This window comes from Procambarus clarkii, chromosome 4 (genome assembly GCF_040958095.1).
Source record: "Procambarus clarkii isolate CNS0578487 chromosome 4, FALCON_Pclarkii_2.0, whole genome shotgun sequence".
Classification (NCBI taxonomy): domain Eukaryota; kingdom Metazoa; phylum Arthropoda; class Malacostraca; order Decapoda; family Cambaridae; genus Procambarus; species Procambarus clarkii.
The window spans coordinates 3,937,542-3,951,197 of record NC_091153.1 but is presented as its reverse complement, the minus strand read 5'-3'; the positions used below and the strand labels follow the sequence as shown (position 1 = coordinate 3,951,197).

The 13,656-nt window shown below is 44.8% G+C and overlaps 2 protein-coding genes across 3 annotated transcripts in view; both read right to left on the bottom strand.

Moving 5' to 3' along the window:
* The window catches only part of LOC123751753 (aminopeptidase N), a 28,603-nt gene extending 18,737 nt beyond the window's left edge, over positions 1-9,866 (bottom strand). For both annotated transcript variants that reach the window (XM_045733845.2, XM_045733837.2), the window contains exons 1-6: positions 9,689-9,866; positions 4,209-4,400; positions 3,871-4,062; positions 1,789-1,991; positions 998-1,153; positions 316-449 (exon numbers count right to left, since the gene is read on the bottom strand). In XM_045733845.2, the coding sequence (XP_045589801.2) occupies positions 316-449; positions 998-1,153; positions 1,789-1,991; positions 3,871-4,062; positions 4,209-4,370 (847 nt within the window). In that variant the 5' untranslated portion in view covers positions 4,371-4,400; positions 9,689-9,866. The remainder of the gene's footprint in view (positions 1-315; positions 450-997; positions 1,154-1,788; positions 1,992-3,870; positions 4,063-4,208; positions 4,401-9,688) is intronic.
* A 3,485-nt stretch (positions 9,867-13,351) lies between these two features.
* Positions 13,352-13,656, bottom strand: part of LOC123751771 (aminopeptidase N) — a 42,914-nt gene continuing 42,609 nt past the window's right edge. Inside the window, exon 17 of the mRNA XM_069332433.1 lies at positions 13,352-13,558. Within this exon, the coding sequence (XP_069188534.1) occupies positions 13,391-13,558 (168 nt within the window). The 3' untranslated portion in view covers positions 13,352-13,390. The remainder of the gene's footprint in view (positions 13,559-13,656) is intronic.

Below are 13,656 nucleotides of genomic sequence, written 5' to 3'. Positions count from 1 at the left end.
ATTTAAATCCAGATTCAAAGACCATCCAGTTTCTAATAAAAAATATGGTCAAACAAGTTGTTTTTAGTACCCAATTATTTGTTGTCTATCTTGGTCTTGTTGTCTATCGCGGACCACACCTTGTCCCATATCTCTGAGTGCGTGTACCTGGTCTATTCCCCCGAGTGTGTGAGTACCTGGTCCATCCCTTTGAGTGTGTACCTTGTCCTTACCTCCTGAGCGTGTACCTGTTGCCTAACCTCTTGAGTGCATCCTCGACCCTCAGCCCTGAGTGTATACTCGACCCTCAGCCCTGAGTGTGGTCCCGGAGCTTACCTCTAAGCAGGGTACCGTTGGTGGCTTCACCGATGACTCTTACTGGGAAGTCGGAGACGACGAAGGCGACGAGGTAGGTGGACATGGGGACGGAGAGCTGGAACTCGTCCCACAGCCAGCCCTCCTGGTCCTCTCTGACCCCATAAATAGTGTTAGACACTACTATGGAAACAATTATTCAAATATAATTTACACAATTTGAAACTCGGGGGATATACGAGTAGGGGAACCTGGTTTGTGATGGCTCCCAGGAGAGAAGGTCGAGCTTAGCTCCGGGGCCTGGTTGGGGTTAGGAGAGGCTCTGTGTACAGTGTAAAACAATAGAGAGCAGAAGACTTGCAAGGTTGTCTGGCAGAGGGATCAAACCTGCTTTTGAGGATAGTGTGTTAAAAGGTTTATGTTGCACATAGAAGTGTGCAAGAAGTGTCTCATTCCACATGAGAACTTTTGAAAAAACTAGAATTTAATAAATTTTTGTCTGCACATTTCAAAGGCTACTCGGCACACCAATATTAAGGTCGCACTTGAACAGATACTCTTCATTGTAAATATTATAATTATAGGTACATATAATTATAGGTACATATTTTGACCCGTGGCGCGAGGGGCCGCTAATCACTACTGAGAACTAATAATACTCAAGTGCCAGCCCAGGGGCGGTGCCCAGGGGCGCCTTCCTCACATGGGAGTGGAGACGACGAGGGGCATGTTAGAGAGCGCCGTCATGTGCTCCTCCCTCGCCAGGTAGATCTTGAAGGTGGCCTTCAGTCCCGGCTCGTCGAAGCATGGGAAGGCGCGTCGCGCGTCCGTCGCCTGGAACTGCGTCGACGCCACCCAGCTGAGGGAGAGAGAATGGAACGTGATGTCACCTAACTGGCTGAGTATGTCTCTAAGCGCGTTAAATTCTATGTACTAAGCACTATATCTCACAATTTGAATTGTATTTATCGAGTACTAGATCTCACTCGTTCATGTACTCACCTAGTTGTGCTTGAGGGGAGTTGAGCTCTGGCTCTTTGGGCCCGCCTCTCAACTGCCAATCAATCAACTGATCCCCCCCCTAAACATACAGGAAGCAGTCCGTAGCAGCTGTAACTCCCAAGTACCTATTTACTGCTAGGTTAACAGGGGGATCAGGGTAAAAGAAACTCTGCCCATTTGTTTCCGCCTCCGCCGGGGATCGAACCCGGACCCTTAGGACTATGAATCCAGATCGCTGTCCACTCAGCCATCAGGGCCCCTAGATTGGTTTGGAATTCTCTATTGTGCGTCGAGAACGAAGCCGACTGTACTACCGGGACCCTGTATATCCGTGGATTAACTTATTAGTGGGCTATTTTAGTGGGCGTTTTGTCCACTGTGGGTAAAGCTGGTGGGGGGATTCCCAACGTGATTTTTCCAAGACAAAGAGTATTAATATTAACATGCAGATTGACTGATAAACATTGCAATAGTTAAGCATGTTGTTATAACCTCTTTACTCCGTTTTCTTTGATGTAGGAGGACCAGTAGAAGCCTCTGGGGATCTCGCCCAGTGTGCCAACGAAGTCGAGCGAGAGAGTGTAGTTGGTGCCCTCCATCAGCGCCTTCTGCAGGTGGACGATGTACAGCATCCTGGCGGAGGAGTACTGCTGCTGCAGGATCAACTGCTCTTGTCCGCTCTCAGACTCCACCAGCTGTCAATGAGGAACATTTCAATTTAATTTGCGAGACAAACACCTTTTAAATGAGTGAGGCGTCGTGACACAAGATTAGTGTTGGGAGGCGATGAGTCACAATAACGTGTCTGAAGTAAGTTGTCCAGGACGGAACGCCCACTAAAATAGCCCACTAATAAGTAAGAATGGCCCAGGACGGACCGAAACGTCGTCGTCCCTTCACCTTCTAGTGTGTGGTCTGGTCAACATTAGTGTTGGGAGTCACGAGTGTGGCGTCGTTACCAACGTCTCCTTAACCAGGCTTTTTAAACTGATCGTTATCAAGTCCAGACAAGGATAACATCGGTGGAAATGCAATGAAGTGTTTAAGGTTGTAGAAATCAAAAGGCAACATAAAACTTCCACTTACTAATAATTAAGTGCAATTCAAACTATATACCCTAGACGTTGAAAGATGCTGGAAATGTTTCCATCAACTCAAGTTCTTTTCACATATCCATACATTAAAACATTGATTATAACCATGATATATATATGTACTTCTCCCTACAGTTTAGACCTATTGTCTTATGTATGACCCTCTGTCCTGCGTAACAGTGAATACCAGCATTAGCCTCACTTTAATAAGACTTAATCGAAATCCTCAGATTAGGGAAAATTGTAATTAATTTTGTCAGTAAAGATGTTAATAATAATAATAATCAACTGAGGATAAAACCCACACTCTGGTGAGGTCTTCCAACACTCCACTAGCTCACTTAAACAATGCAGGGAGAGTAAAGATGTACCAGTCACCGCTACCTCATCACCTCGGGACAACAGATTAGAAAATGGTAATAATTATTAATGGGAAGGTAAACTGTCTTAATTCTGAACCTGAATCATAGATGGCGTTGAGGTTCGTCACAGGCGTCGTGACAAGGGTTCGTGTTGTGAGTCATAAGTGTGGCATTGTGACAAGGGTTCTAGAACAGATTCTTGAGGACCTTGCTTGTCACGCGCCTGTATCTCAAAATACATCATTGAAAATAGTCCTTTGTTTGCTGTCTATCAGGTACAGAGAGAAAATGCGATAATTAAGTGGGCTGAGAGGCACTGAGGTAGAGAGGATGGGTGGTGAGGGAGGCAGGAGGGGCAGGGTGAGAGAGACTGTGAGGAAGCATAATGCGGGTGAGAGGATATGTCAATCGTATGCGTCTCAATTTTCCTGACACTATTCCTTCTCTGAACCTGGCACATATCACCAAAATATCAACATAAGACTTCCTCGTTTATTATTTCTAGATGGAAATAATGATAATTTAATTTTATTAGAAGCTAGAAAACTCTGTTTACTATAAAGCAAAAATTAGAGCTGCTCGAGTGTATAATGAGTTGTTGAAATCAATGTTCAATATAGAGCGAGGAACAATGCGTTTGATAAAATTATGACTGAAAATTCTACCAACATTACTAGCACTCAGTACCACACACATTGAGACGTTTGAGTTAATGGATTATGTTTGTGTCAATAAGCCTTAAATAAGCCTTGACCACACCTACCGCTGCTGCTACTGTTGCTGCTGCTGCTTCTACTGGTACGGCTGCTTCTACTGCTGCTGCCATGGTGGCATGTACCATGGTGTCAAGGCACATTGATTGTATCGTATCCTGGTGTTATGGTACCTCGGTAGTATGGTACCATGATTTTATCTCACCCTATTTGTGTTGTTCTTAAATTAAACTATTCCTTTCTGGTATGGTGCCTTGGTTCTAACCTAGTTGTGTTTGCAGGGGTTGAGCTTTGCCTCTTTGGTCCCGCTTTGGTGGTACGGTAACTTGCTAACATGGTATCGTGGTGGTATGGTACTACTATGGTATGATTCCCTGGTCACATGGTCCTTAAATGAAAGTATACCTTGGTGGTATGGTTGAGAGTGATGATGTCCGTCATGTGGAGGATGACGGAACGAGTGGCTTCCAGCACCAGAAGATCGACGTCAACGTGGCCATGGATGCTGAAGTTGCCGTTGATGAAGGGCTGAAGTCTGACCAGGTAGTGGAGTGGCTTGAGTGTCCTAGGCAGCCGCACGTCACCCACTTCCTCACCCTGACGGTAAATATGGGTTTGGTTGTAGTTTCTAAACCATATTGGGTCATGGCAGCTAGAAAATATTTATGTTGGGATCACTCTGTGAAGAAATTTAACCTGTATATTACCAAACAGAGCATAAACACATTAGGTAAGAGACCAACCGTGGATGCATTAGTGGCTGGCATGGTTGTGGACGTGATGGTGGGCGTGGTTGTGGACGTGACGGTGGGCGTGGTTGTGGACGTGACGGTGGGGAAGGTGAGGAGGACCAGCATCATGGTTCCCCACAACAGTGAGGCACCTCGGCCTGCCCCGCTCATCATGACAGGACAAAGTTGACGCCCTTGCTAAGGCTGCAGTAAATAAAGACAGTATTGAACGGAATCTTCAGCTATCAAATAGGTCCCTTAAAAGTGTCATTAGAAGAGTGCAAACTGGAACTAGCAGGTCCATTGTTCATCACAAGGAAATGTGTGAAGTAAAACATGTGTATGGGGCAAGTAACAAAGTCAGTAGACTAACAGATGTTGTCACAGCTCGTAAAAGACTTGGCTATAAGTATCTCTGGCAGTTCGGCTTGTATAGGGATCTAGATGAAGTAAGTGTAAAGTGTGTGGACAAAGACAGGGACACACACTCGAACACTATATCTTGGATTGTAGTAAAATTGAGCCATTTAGAGATAAATCTAAGCTCACTCTGTATGATATGGCAACCTATCTTATTACCATGGATAAATTACCTGAAGTCCTTGCACTGTATCCACATTTCGCTTCCAGTAGATGAACGACACATGAGATTCAGAAACAAGTAGTGTATTGTGAGGATTAATAATAAACAGAAGCTCCCTTATGACTCTAATATCCCCATTGGTCAAACTATTATGTATTAGCGATGAGACCTACCATTAATGTATGATGACTTACTGTAAATATGTAGCTCTTGAAATAGCACTTTCTCTGTAACAAGCTGACATTGTAACTATAAGGTGTGAAGGATAGATGAAATTGTTTATGTAATAATCTAAGATGAGGTCTGATAAAGACCTTTTGTGCCCGCTGTAATGCTTTTGCGCTACCGCTCACAGGATGAGTATGGGGTGCACAATAAACTAGCCGCCTTCAGCGGCAACAATCAACTCAAATCACTGTAGTTGTGGCGACGTGCCACACTGAGACGACACACTGGGCATAACAATTATGATAATGGTGATAATAACAATAACAAAATAAACTCATACAAATAATAATAACAGGAATATACTTCACATCACATGTGAAGTATATTCCTGTTTGTGTAGTATAGTTTATATATTATTATATACTATATTATATAGTATATAATAGAAGTGTAGTTTTCATTGAGGTGTAGAATATTCGTCATGTGACCGAACCGTCCAGGTTATCATCAACACTCAGTCCACCTGGGAACCGTCCAGGTTATCATCAGCACTCAGTCCTCCTGGGAACCGTCCAGGTTATCATCAGCATTCAGTCCTCCTGGGAACCTTCCAGGTTATCATCAGCACTCAGTCCTCCTGGGAACCGTCCAGGTTATCATCAGCACTCAGTCCTCCTGGGAACCGTCCAGGTTATCATCAGCACTCAGTCCTCCTAGGAACCTTCCAGTTTATCATCAGCACTCAGTCCTCCTGGGAACCGTCCAGGTTATCATCAGCACTCAGTCCTCCTAGGAACCTTCCAGGTTATCATCAGCACTCAGTCCTCCTGGGAACCGTCCAGGTTATCATCAGCACTCAGTCCTCCTGGGAACCGTCCAGGTTATCATCAGCACTCAGTCCTCCTGGGAACCTTCCAGGTTATCATCAGCACTCAGTCCTCCTGGGAACCGTCCAGGTTATCATCAGCACTCAGTCCTCCTGGGAACCTTCCAGGTTATCATCAGCACTCTGTCCTCCTGGGAACCTTCCAGGTTATCATCAGCACTCAGTCCTCCTGGGAACCGTCCAGGTTATCATCAGCACTCAGTCCTCCTGGGAACCTTCCAGGTTATCATCAGCACTCAGTCCTCCTGGGAACCTTCCAGGTTATCATCAGCACTCAGTCCTCCTGGGAACCGTCCAGGTTATCATCAACACTCAGTCCTCCTGGGAACCTTCCAGGTTATCATCAGCACTCAGTCCTCCTGGGAACCTTCCAGGTTATCATCAGCACTCAATCCTCCTGGGAACCTTCCAGGTTATCATCAGCACTCAGTCCTCCTGGGAACCTTCCAGGTTATCATCAACACTCCGTCCTCCTGGGAACCGTCCAGGTTATCATCAGCACTCAGTCCTCCTGGGAACCTTCCAGGTTATCATCAGCACTCAGTCCTCCTGGGAACCGTCCAGGTTATCATCAGCACTCAGTCCTCCTGGGAACCTTCCAGGTTATCATCAGCACTCAGTCCTCCTGGGAACCTTCCAGGTTATCATCAGCACTCAGTCCTCCTGGGAACCTTCCAGGTTATCATCAGCACTCAGTCCTCCTGGGAACCTTCCAGGTTATCATCAGCACTCAGTCCTCCTGGGAACCTTCCAGGTTATCATCAACACTCCGTTTTCCTGGGAACCTTCCAGGTTATCATCAGCACTCAGTCCTCCTGGGAACCGTCCAGGTTATCATCAGCACTCAGTCCTCCTGGGAACCTTCCAGGTTATCATCAGCACTCCGTCCTCCTGGGAACCGTCCAAGTTATCATCAGCACTCAGTCCTCCTGGGAACCTTCCAGGTTATCATCAGCACTCCGTCCTCCTGGGAACCGTCCAGGTTATCATCAGCACTCAGTCCTCCTGGGAACCGTCCAGGTTATCATCAGCACTCAGTCCTCCTAGGAACCTTCCAGGTTATCATCAGCACTCAGTCCTCCTGGGAACCGTCCAGGTTATCATCAGCACTCAGTCCTCCTGGGAACCGTCCAGGTTATCGTCAGCACTCAGTCCTCCTGGGAACCTTCCAGGTTATCATCAGCACTCAGTCCTCCTGGGAACCGTCCAGGTTATCATCAGCACTCAGTCCTCCTGGGAACCTTCCAGGTTATCATCAGCACTCTGTCCTCCTGGGAACCTTCCAGGTTATCATCAGCACTCAGTCCTTCTGGGAACCGTCCAGGTTATCATCAGCACTCAGTCCTCCTGGGAACCTTCCAGGTTATCATCAGCACTCCGTCCTCCTGGGAACCGTCCAGGTTATCATCAGCACTCAGTCCTCCTGGGAACCGTCCAGGTTATCATCAACACTCAGTCCTCCTGGGAACCTTCCAGGTTATCATCAGCACTCAGTCCTCCTGGGAACCTTCCAGGTTATCATCAGCACTCAGTCCTCCTGGGAACCTTCCAGGTTATCATCAACACTCAGTCCTCCTGGGAACCTTCCAGGTTATCATCAGCACTCAGTCCTCCTGGGAACCGTCCAGGTTATCATCAGCACTCAGTCCTCCTGGGAACCTTCCAGGTTATCATCAGCACTCAGTCCTCCTGGGAACCTTCCAGGTTATCATCAGCACTCAGTCCTCCTGGGAACCTTCCAGGTTATCATCAACACTCAGTCCTCCTGGGAACCTTCCAGGTTATCATCAGCACTCAGTCCTCCTGGGAACCTTCCAGGTTATCATCAGCACTCAGTCCTCCTGGGAACCTTCCAGGTTATCATCAGCACTCAGTCCTCCTGGGAACCTTCCAGTTTATCATCAAGACTCAGTCCTCCTGGGAACCTTTCAGGTTATCATCAGCACTCAGTCCTCCTGGGAACCGTCCAGGTTATCATCAGCACTCAGTCCTCCTGGGAACCTTCCAGGTTATCATCAGCACTCCGTCCTCCTGGGAACCGTCCAGGTTATCATCAGCACTCAGTCCTCCTGGGAACCGTCCAGGTTATCATCAACACTCAGTCCTCCTGAGAACCTTCCAGGTTATCATCAGCACTCAGTCCTCCTGGGAACCTTCCAGGTTATCATCTGGATAACCTGGAAGGTTTGTGTGTGCAAGTAATATTAACAATTGCGAAACTACCTTAACAAGATTGTGACTTGCTTAGCTAAATGAACTGTAGGATTCAGTTCCTGAACCCATTATGTGCCTCTGAAGCCCTTTCCACCACCGCCCACGGGATGGGTATGGGGTGCATAATAAATGAATGAATGACTGACTCGTCCATCCAGACTCACCAACACACAAGAGACATGATTGATCTGTGTGTGTCCTACGGAGCTAATAATGCCATAACCCACATTTAACTTCTCTACTAGTCCTTCCCTCCCCGAGTATAAAGTACCAAGAGATAAGACATGTGACCTAATGACAGATGTTCTTCCCTTTGCACGAATAGAGCAATTTCGATGTTCTTATCCCTTGAAAAACATTTTTTTGTTTAACTTAGTTTAGCAACTGTCTGGCAAACAAAACATACTGTCATTTCAACAAATTAAAATAAATCTTACATGTAAATAGCTAATAACACACAATAGTATTCGACAAAATTATAGCATCTTTGGTCCCCCTATTGATAACTATATAGAATAATTGCAGTCTTACTTTGCAAAACTTCGTAGTAAACTCTAACCACTTGTAAAAAAGTAATGGTAGTTTAGGTAATTATATTGGAATATTCAGCGTATTCAGCGTCAGTCCGTCCTCCTAAGCTTTCCCAACGTCAAGAAACTGTCGTACTAAAGTGCCCTTATCCTAACCTACCAGAGGACCTAAAACAGAAAACGGGGCAGTATGTCAATTTTCCGAACCGCTATCATTATCTAGTACGATAATTGTTGGACTTGGGTAGAGTATACGTCAAAATGCGACGTTCTATTAGGAGGACGGGTTGCTCTGCTTGTCACTGTAGTGTTAGAGTACTGTCCTTCATAGTCTTGTGCAGCCGGGCTCTGGGTAGCAATATCTGAGTCGTACAGGTGATAAAAAGGGCACGACACACATGTCACTCCTTCCACTGCTCAGTGCTCATGCATTTGAATACAAAGTGCTCATGTATCCCGATGCTCAATGCTCATATATTACACTGTGGGCTGCCTGATGTGCTATCTTTTTGAGGTTATCTTGAGATGATTTCGGGGCTTTTTAGTATCCCCGCGGCCAGGTCCTCGACCAGGCCTCCACCCCCAGGAAGCAGCCCGTGACAGCTGACTAACACCCAGGTACCTATTTTACTGCTAGGTAACAGGGGCATAGGGTGAAAGAAACTCTGCCCATTGTTTCTCGCCGGTGCCTGGGATCGAACCCAGGACCACAGGATCACAAGTTCAGCGTGCTGTCCGCTCGGCCGACCGACTCATGCTACACACATATACTACACACATATCTAACCTCTCTATGTACGGGGGAAGGAAATGTACATATGTTGATAATTTGTCCTTAAAAAAGCACTACAATCGCCTGTGGTTGAGTGCTCAACAGCTCACTACACTATACGCCATTTAACGGAGCTCTAACCCTGACCATGGAGACTAATTGATCTACTTCGTCCATGGAGGACAGAAGAATGTATATATTTATACACAATGACATCACGAAAACGAATATACGCTGGTTAGCAGTGAAGCTGTATGACCACATCTGTCGCTGAACAATAAATCTTATTTATCCCCAAATTGTATTTTGACAATAATTACATTAAGTACACACACTAACCAGAGTTATGTTGTCACTGCTGTGCTGATTTTCAACGGCAAGAGGAGGAGCAGTAGCAGCAAGAGCAGCAGCAGCAGCAGCAGCAGTAGCAGCAGCAGCAGCAGGAGCAGCTAGGAGCTGTGTTAGGGAGTGGACGCAGACCGGCACCTGGTCAGTAACTGACAGTGTGGGGCGATGATGTTGTTCCTGGGGGCGGTGACGTGAGCCGCTGCCACACTATCTCTCTGGCAGTCACCCTCGCCCCCCCCCTCCCCACTCTTACGTCACCCTGGCCTGCTGGTCTCTGTGTCACTCTCTTTCAGCACTATTTCATTACAGCTTTCCTTGTCTATTAACATGAAGACCCTCAAGCAATTGGAGCAAAAATAAGGCATGGTTGTAGGATATTCCTTTAGTACAGTGGACTACGTCCTCGGTTGGGAGCCTTTCCTCTCGCCTGATGTCCCTGTTCCCCTAGCAGTAAAATAGGTACCCGCGAGATAGGCAGCTGTTGTTGGTTGCATCCTGGGGAAGGTCAGTAGATGGCCTAGGTGTGGACATTGACTAGACTAAGTGCAGGTTTCCTGTCCCTGACAACGAGATTACATATCAAGGTCCCCCTGTGGGCTAACTACTGCCCTTCCACAGGATGAATCTCACAACAGTTCCCTAATTCCCCGGGTACCTACTTACTACTGGGTGAACAGAGGCATCAGGCGAGAGGAAAAGTGCCCACCCGCGGACGTCGGTGTTTGACCACCGAGATCAACTTGTCTGCTGCTTCCTGGCCCTTGTGGGTGATGTAGTCCATCATGTCTTGTGCAGCCTTTCCCTGTGAGCTCTACTGCCCATAATATTTATATTAGGAATTGTCTGATCTTTTCATAATTTTCCTTTCGGTATGCCAGCTTCCTGTTTCGTGGTTCGTTTCTTCAATAAGGAACTTCTACTTCCACCACATATTCGAACATGAATGCACTCTGATCGCTCATTCTTAAGGGAGGCTTCCAAATTGATTTCCCTTATATCTAACTCGTTCAGAGTTAATACCTGGTCAAGTCTAGCTGGTTCGTCATTACCTCTCATTTCTTGTGGTTCCCTGACAAAATCTGACTTAAAAAGTTTCTTGTTGCCATATCCAGCAGCTTAGCTCTACATATTTTTATGCCCCCATGCAATTCTTTGTTCTCCCAATCTATCTTTCCATGGTTGATGTCTCCCGTGATGAGAAGTTGGGATCAATTCCCACAAGCGACGGAGACTGCCCTTTCTATAATAGTATTAACTGCCATGTTGTTTCTGTCATGCTCCTGTTTTGGTCTTCTGTTATTTAATGGAGGGTTATATATTACTGCTTCTACTATTTTTGGTCCTCCCATTGTCATGGGAGGACCTGTTATGTAGTTTCTCAACCCTTCACAGCCTGGGCTATCCATTTCTTCAAACTCCATTCCTTTCTTGTCAGTAGGGGTGTTGTGTTTCTTGTGGAAAGAGCACAACATCTGGGTGTTTTGCTTCTTGTGCTCTTTCCCCAAGTTCACTTGCTTTACTTGTAATGCCATCTATGTTTTAGTATATTTCTTTGAAGCTAACTTTCTTCTGTCCCGTCTCACTTACCACTTACCACACTCTGGTGCGGGTATAGTTCTTACCATACGCTCCCAGGGGACCAGGGGAGCCGGTCGGCCGAGCGGACAGCACGCTGGACTTGTGATCCTGTGGTCCCGGGTTCGATCCCGGGCGCCGGAGAGAAACAATGGGCAGAGTTTCTTTCACCCTATGCCATTGTTACCTAGCAGTAAAATAGGTACCTGGATGTAAGTCAGCTGTCACGGGCTGCTTCCTGGGGGTGGAGGCCTGGTCGAGGACCGGGCCGCGGGGACACTAAAAAGCCCCGAAATCATCTCAAGATAACCTCCCATCAAATGTACAGTAGTAAATGACAATGATGTGATATCATTATGTGAAACACATTTTAGCACTTTGGGGATTCGAGCTAATATTCGCGATTCAGTAGAATGCCAGGTTAAATTACAAATAGCACAGGATGTCCAGTGGGTTAAGACGTGCTTTAATGATTTTTGCATTAAAAGGATCATTAACAGAATTTTAGGGGTACGCAAATCTTTATTGCTCTTAATATTATCACATTCTTGAAAAAAAGTATTTTGAGTCAACTGGCAATAGACCCCTGTAACTAACGTCATTCAAACAGCAGTTCTATGTAAACACTGCACCAGTGGGAGCCAGCTACCGCCGAGTCTACACCCAATTTACAGTGTTAGTTCCGTATTATGATCTACATCGCTGGTTCCACCATTTATGATGACATTCCAATCACATCCGATAAACTATTAACCTCTGTTAACAACGTTAGTCTGGCTGATATGGAATGATTCACTCAGGAGTCAACCACAATATGGGTTAGTATGTTGTGTGGTAATCGTCAGGCTGCAATAACTTACAAGACAAGGGGCTTACATACTTACAATAACTTACATACGTGGGGCTGCGGCCAGCTCCAGCCGCACCCATCAGGTTATCACCAAAAGAGCCTGGCTCCCGACCAGGCAACAGGAGAAAAAAATAACTGGAATGTGGCAAGAAATAAACTGGTCAATCACAAAATCATTAAGACCTACTTTATTTTCAATGAGGTAATCTTGTATGTGTGTAAGAATGTGATATATATATATATATATATATATATATATATATATATATATATATATATATATATATATATATATATATATATATATATATATATATATGTCGTACCTAGTAGCCAGAACTCACTTCTGAGCCAACTATGCAAGGCCCAATTTGCCTAATAAGCCAAGTTTTCATGAATTAATTGCTTTTCGACTACCTAACCTACCTAACCTAACCTAACCTAACTTTTTCGGCTACCTAACCTAACCTAACCTATAAAGATAGGTTAGGTTAGGTTAGGTAGGGTTGGTTAGGTTCGGTCATATATCTACGTTAATTTTAACTCCAATAAAAGAAAATTGACTTCTTACATAATGAAATGGGTTGCTTTATCATTTCATAAGAAAAAATTTAGAGAAAATATATTAATTCATGAAAACTTGGCTTATTAGGCAAATCGGGCCTTGCATTGTAGGCTGAAAAGTGAGTTCTGGCTACTAGGTACGACATATATATATATATATATATATGTCGTACCTAGTAGCCAGAACGCACTTCTCAGCCAACTATGCAAGGCCCGATTTGCCTAATAAGCCAAGTTTTCCTGAATTAATGTATTTTCTCAAATTTTTTTCTTATGAAATGATAAAGCTACCCATTTCATTATGTATGAGGTCAATTTTTTTTATTGGAGTTAAAATTAACGTAGATATATGACCGAACCTAACCAACCCTACCTAACGTAACCTAGCCTATCTTTATAGGTTAGGTTAGGTTAGGTAGCCGAAAAAGTTAGGTTAGGTTAGGTTAGGTAGGTTAGGTAGTCGAAAAAACATTAATTCATGAAAACTTGGCTTATTAGGCAAATCGGGCCTTGAATAGTAGGCAGAGAAGTGCGTTCTGGCTACTAGGTACGACATATATATATATATATATATATATATATATATATATATATATATATATATATATATATATATATATATATATATATATATATATATATATATATATATATATATATATATATATATTAACTAGTTGAGTAGGTCAATAAAGACATTAGCGTCAATACACCAGCAGCTTGGTGGAGAAGCCGTGAGCTTCCAACCACTGGCAAATGACATCATAGTTCCTCTCCATCCAGGCCATGTTGATGTTGGTCCTCTCCATGGCTGACTCAGAGGCCCTGACCACACTCTCCTGGTTCTTGTGGGCCGTCTTGAAGACCTCCAGCTGCAGGGCAAGTTGCACAGAACAAATATATATAAGTTAGTTCTGTGCTATATGAAACCTTTGCAGTGTGACAGTGGAATGGAACATGTAATGCAGGT